At 54.8% G+C, this 5,195-nt stretch overlaps 1 protein-coding gene across 1 annotated transcript; it reads right to left on the bottom strand.

The window, feature by feature from the left end:
• Nucleotides 1–885: 885 nt before the first annotated feature.
• Thap8 (THAP domain containing 8) lies at nucleotides 886–4,731 on the bottom strand. Its single transcript, XM_060366323.1, has 4 exons — nucleotides 4,726–4,731; nucleotides 3,836–4,179; nucleotides 3,458–3,611; nucleotides 886–1,850 (listed from the first exon to the last, which is right to left on the bottom strand). The coding sequence occupies exons 1-4, from the start codon at nucleotides 4,729–4,731 to the stop codon at nucleotides 1,692–1,694; spliced, it is 663 nt and encodes a 220-aa protein (XP_060222306.1). The 3' UTR covers nucleotides 886–1,691.
• Between the last annotated feature and the right edge of the window lie 464 nt (nucleotides 4,732–5,195).

Here is a 5,195-nt window from a genome sequence, read left to right as displayed (position 1 = left end):
GAGGGGCGCTGGCGGGGCATGCGCAGTGGCAAGGCGCGGGGGGGGGGCGGGAGGGCAGCGGGGGGAGGAGATGCTGAGAGAGGCTGGAGGCAGCGGGTAGGGGCTAGGCGCTCGGGATCTCCAGAGCCAGGGGAGACGGGCCCTGGAAGGATGTGACAAGCATAGAGATTGGAGAGGGGTGAGGTGGAGAGAAGGACTAAGAAGAGATGGGCGGGAAGACAGATGCGGTGTCTCCCTCCACACAGCGAACCAGGCCGGTGAGAGCAACGGTCTGGCTGAGTCTGGGGCTGGGTGTTTCCGCCCGCTGGAATCTCAGCCCTAACTCCTTCTATGCTTGCCCCACGTAAGCCGTCTCAGAGGGCTATTTTCTTCCTAAATTATCTTCGTCTTCACGCTTATCGTCACTCAGGACAGGTCAGTAAGCCACCTGCTCAAGGGTGGTGGTGCTGAAGCTGGAACCAAGCTTCACGGTTGCAGGGGGCCCATCGGCCTCTAAAAATGTGTATCACTTCCAGCCTAGGATCACCTCAGCCTCACATCTGGGCTGGCCTTGCCTGCTGCACCCCACATCACCCTGGCCCGGGCCACCGCCCTCCACCTCCTCGTTCTAATGGGCAGACTGGGAACTCCCTCTTGGATAGTTCCAGAATTTTACCCTCTCTTCTGCTCTCCCAGCCTTCATCCAGGTTCATATTTCTCCTGTGTTCTCTGTGTCCCAGACTGGCTGAACTGGCTCCCTACTAACATGTCCCACATCGGGGTGGGGGAAGGCGGGCTCCCCCTGACGCAGGCACCTTCGCTTGCCCCAGCCCATGCTAGCAGCTACAGTCTTACAACTCCAGCACTTAGGAGGCCGAAGAGGAAGGCCTTGTGATTCAGAGCTGACCTGGGCCACATAGCAAGAACCAACCACAACCCCTTCCTCCTCCACCTACACTACCACCCACAGACGCCCACTGGTCCACCGTAGCCCACAGTGGCCCTGTCACCTCTCCACCTTTGCCTTTCCCTTCTCTCCTCAGTTCACTGCCCACACTGCAGCCTCACTCTCCTGCCGGGGGGCCTCTTCCCCCAGACACCTGTGTGGCTCCTCCTCTTCCCTCTTAACCTTTTCGATGACATCCTTCCTCTCCTTTACAAACGCTGCCCCGACCCCCCAGGTTTTCGATAGAGCAGTACTGCCGCCATCACCCTCATGACCTACGCGGTGGGGCCTTGGCAGTCATTCTTTCGCTGACCCTCCAGACAGGCTCTCCCTCCACCCAGATGCCAGAGGCACCCTGCTGCCTGTCACACCTTTTTATCAGTCGGAAGCCATCTGGTTTATTGGTTTACTAGTTACCTTCTACTCAAGCAGACGCTTGGACTCAAAGGTGATGGTTTGGGGCAGTGCTCACTGCTGTGTCCCCAACCCCACAGCAGGCTTGGCACAGCACCCCTTGAAGCACATGACCTTTGCTGTGCTCAGGGCTTGTTTTACTGACTGCCGAGGTTTGTGTTGGGGTGGCAGGGCATGTGGTCCAGAGGATGTGGGCCGTCCAGGAACGAGGGCTGCATGCAGGCCGACTTAGGCCAAGGTCACATACAGAGCTCAAGTGTGACATCCTCCCCGGGTGAGGACCACATGCCGGGCCAGTGCCTAGTGTGATGATAACTCTCCTTCCATCTTCTGTCTCTGTCTCTCAGCATTGTCACTCTGACCGTTCCGCACTCGGTATCTGAGTGGCCGGCGGCTTCGGCTTAGCATCCAAGGTGGCAGATATAGGGCCTTGGGCAAGGACCGTGGCTGTGTCAGGCCTTCCGCAGATGGTGGAGAAGGTTTGAGATTCCTCAGGTCCAAGTAGCTGGGACTTTCAGGTGAGCAGTGGTGGAGACGGGACAAGGAAGACAGCCGGGCATACTGTGAGGGACAGGAGAGCGGGGATGTCAAAAGCAGCAATGCATGAATGGGAAGATGTGGGGACTCGAGGCAGCAGATGTGAGGCCGGAGGCAGTCATGGGGGAGGGTGGGAGTCTAAATGCAGGGAGAACCAACAAGGAGAGACAAAGACATGGAGAGACATGAAGAGGGACGTGGGGAAGGGCACACAGGTGGAGCACGGCAAGGTGGAGACAGGAAGAAAGGCGGTGAATGTGCAGGATGTTGGAGGAAGGTCCGACTGTGTTTTCAAAAGCTTTGATTTCAGTGCCTGGGACCTGGTTACCTCCCTGCCATGGGCACTGTTATTAATGTTGAACTATCTCTGTGCCAATGTAATGAGAAGGGAATGTTCCCCAGTTATCCCTGATTAAAAAGGCCTGCATCTGGGCAGGGCAGAAGTGAGGGGTGTGGCCGAGGTTCATGGGCTTTGGGGAAGAAGGAGACAGGTACCGGAGGAAGAAGGACAGAGGAGCCCTTCAGTTAGTGTGGGGAGGAGCCCACGGCCGGATGACATGGATGGAGAAGGCAGCCCAGATGAGAGATTAAGCTAGTATTTATGGAATTATGGGTGGGAAGTAGCCCAAATAGAAATTATTAGAGCAGATGGGATGGGATGGGGGCTTGGCAGGTGAAGGTAGCTTAGGAGGTAAAATCTGCCATGCCCCAGGTAAAATAAGGCTGTTATAAAATCTATCAGGTGTCTGTGTCTTTCATGGATTATAATAGTGGTTTGGATAATGCTGCATAATAATTATAGGGCTAATATTAAGCAGTATTGGCTCATACTTTAAATCACCTATAATAGGAGATGGCAGGATAGGATGAATTAGTAGCTGGCAAAGACTGAATGGGGACAGGAAAGCAGAGAGGAGCAATGTTACCCCAGGGACCCCAGCAAGCTCCATGGAGAAGCCCAGGCCTCAGCCTGAGCTCTGTCCCCAGTAGGACAGTTCCTTCCAGGGCCACGTGCCCTGGCCGGGTTCCTGGTTCTGCAGTTTTATGCCTACCTGCTTTTGGGCAAGTTAGGACTCTGTGCTCTTAGATCTGGAAATTGGCACGAGAGCAGCGGCAGCATAGTCATTGCAGTTTTCAGTAAGTCATGTTCTGGCGTGGAGAACATGCTCCATAAACGTGTTTCCTAATTATGCCTCAGTTGAGCAGCCAGTTCCTACCTCTGCCTGATGGCTGCCCCGTGTTAGCAGATTTTAGTGTCTGCTTGTTTGACAGGGCCGCACACAGCCTAGGCTGGCCTTGAGCTTGCTGTCGCCCTCCTGACTCTCTGCCTCCCACTTGCTGACATTTCAGGCCTGCACCGATTCTCAAGGCCTGTTTTGTTTAGCTGTTGCTGGAAGGAAGCCAGGGCCTGGCCCTTATAGGCAAGCACTCTGCCATAATGCCACTCCTACCTGAAGGCATGGAAGGCCCTTTAGACACTGGGCCCTGGCTTAAAGCAGAGACCCCACAGGCAGAGCAAGCACCCTTGGTATGAGTCCCCATGGCACTCACCCAGCATAAGGGACTGTTGTGTGCTCAGACCAGCAGGCTCTCCCTGTGCAGCTGCTGCGCCAGCTGTTCCAGAGCTCGCAGCTGTGCCTGGTGCCTCTGCAACCCGGGAACTCGCTGTTGCAGTGCCCCAAGAGTAGACTTCAGCCAGCTTGTGGGTGCTGATCGGGGACTCCAGGCCTTGGCCCTGAGGGACCAAGTGGGAGGAACAAGGGGATCAGGAGCATGGTGGCTGCTGCCTCAGGGTCTCGGGATGCAGGTCTCAACACTGGGAAATACACTGAGCTAGAGGCTGTGCTGCTGGGCTCCAGGGACACAGACGAAACCTCCTGCCCAGTAGAAGAAGTGGCACAGGTTTCTCGGCGCTCCTGGTTCTTGGCTCTGGAAGAGATGAATCAAAGAGGGACTAGCCTCTGGGGGGCAGGGGGCTGAAGTCTGAGTTCTATGGGTATTCCCCAGGTGGGCAAGGACGGGGCCCAGCCTCTACAGGGGACCTCCTCACCTGTCTCTTGATGCCCTGGAGAAGGTGGAGGCTGCCACATCAGGCTGCAGGTAGTGAACTTCCCATCACCGCCGCAAGCAGCAGGGTGTGAAACGCTTCCTGTATGAGCACTGAGGCAGCTGGCTACCCGGTGTTCGTGGCCCGTGTGCCGCAGCCAGGCCTGCAGCCTGGGACCATCCTGCGGTGAGAACCGGCAATGTGGTGGAATCCCTGGGTACGTGCACAGGTCCCCATGCTCCCTGACCCGAGGGGTTCACACCCAAGGAACCTGAGCTCCAGCCTCGTGCCCCCCACCCAGACTGGCTCCCGTGCTCAGTCCTTCTGGGGGCTCCAGCGTCAACCACCTTCCCTCTACTGCTCCTCTCATCCCGACCCTCCTCCTTCTTCCAGCTGGGTTCTACCACGGCTGCCCACCGATGGCCTCTGGCTGTTTGTCCCTGTGCACGAATCTGAGGGAGGAGGTTATAGAATTGGATATCTAGACTATAAGAAGCTAAGAGAAAGCATTTCATATCTGTATAGCAGGGATTCTTCCACAGAATAAATCTGTGTGTGTGTGTGTGTGTGTGTGTGTGTGCATGTGTGTGTGCATACATGTGCACATCCAAGAAAGGTCTCCCTACAGCTGGACATGGTAGAACACCTGTAATTCCACCATTAGGGAAGCTGAGGCAGGAGGATTACCTAGCATTTCAAGCCAGCCTGAGCTACACAGTAATAACCCCCCCCTAAAAAAATAGCCTGGGATGTAGCTCATTTGTAGAGTACTTACGTACCTGGAACAAATCCCTGGGCTCACCTCCATCGCCATATGAACCGGGTGTGGTCGTTTCGGGCCAGGAGGATCTGAAGGCCAATTTGAAGGTCATCTTTAACTACAAAGCAAGGTTGAGTCTCTGTCTCAAAAATACATGCATACATACACACGTGTGCATACACATATATACACACATGCATACGTACATGCATACACATATTCACATACATGCGTACATATATACACACACGGATGCATGCATACATACATATGTACATACATACACACACACACATACATAGATGCAAGATCCAGCAAGATCACTCAGTGGACAGAGGGGCCCATCAAGCCTGAGGACCCCCACAGTGGACAGAGAGAACTCATTCTTGCAAGTTACCTTCTGATCTCCCCTCTCTACCTCACACACATAAATGGACGAGCAAATGTAACAAAAAACTGATAAAACATGAACCTAAATGCAAGATGTAGACGGCGTCAGACGACTGGAGAAA

This window comes from Meriones unguiculatus, chromosome 14 (assembly GCF_030254825.1).
Source record: "Meriones unguiculatus strain TT.TT164.6M chromosome 14, Bangor_MerUng_6.1, whole genome shotgun sequence".
NCBI classification, from domain to species: Eukaryota; Metazoa; Chordata; class Mammalia; order Rodentia; family Muridae; genus Meriones; species Meriones unguiculatus.
This window is presented reverse-complemented; position numbering and strand designations above follow the sequence as displayed.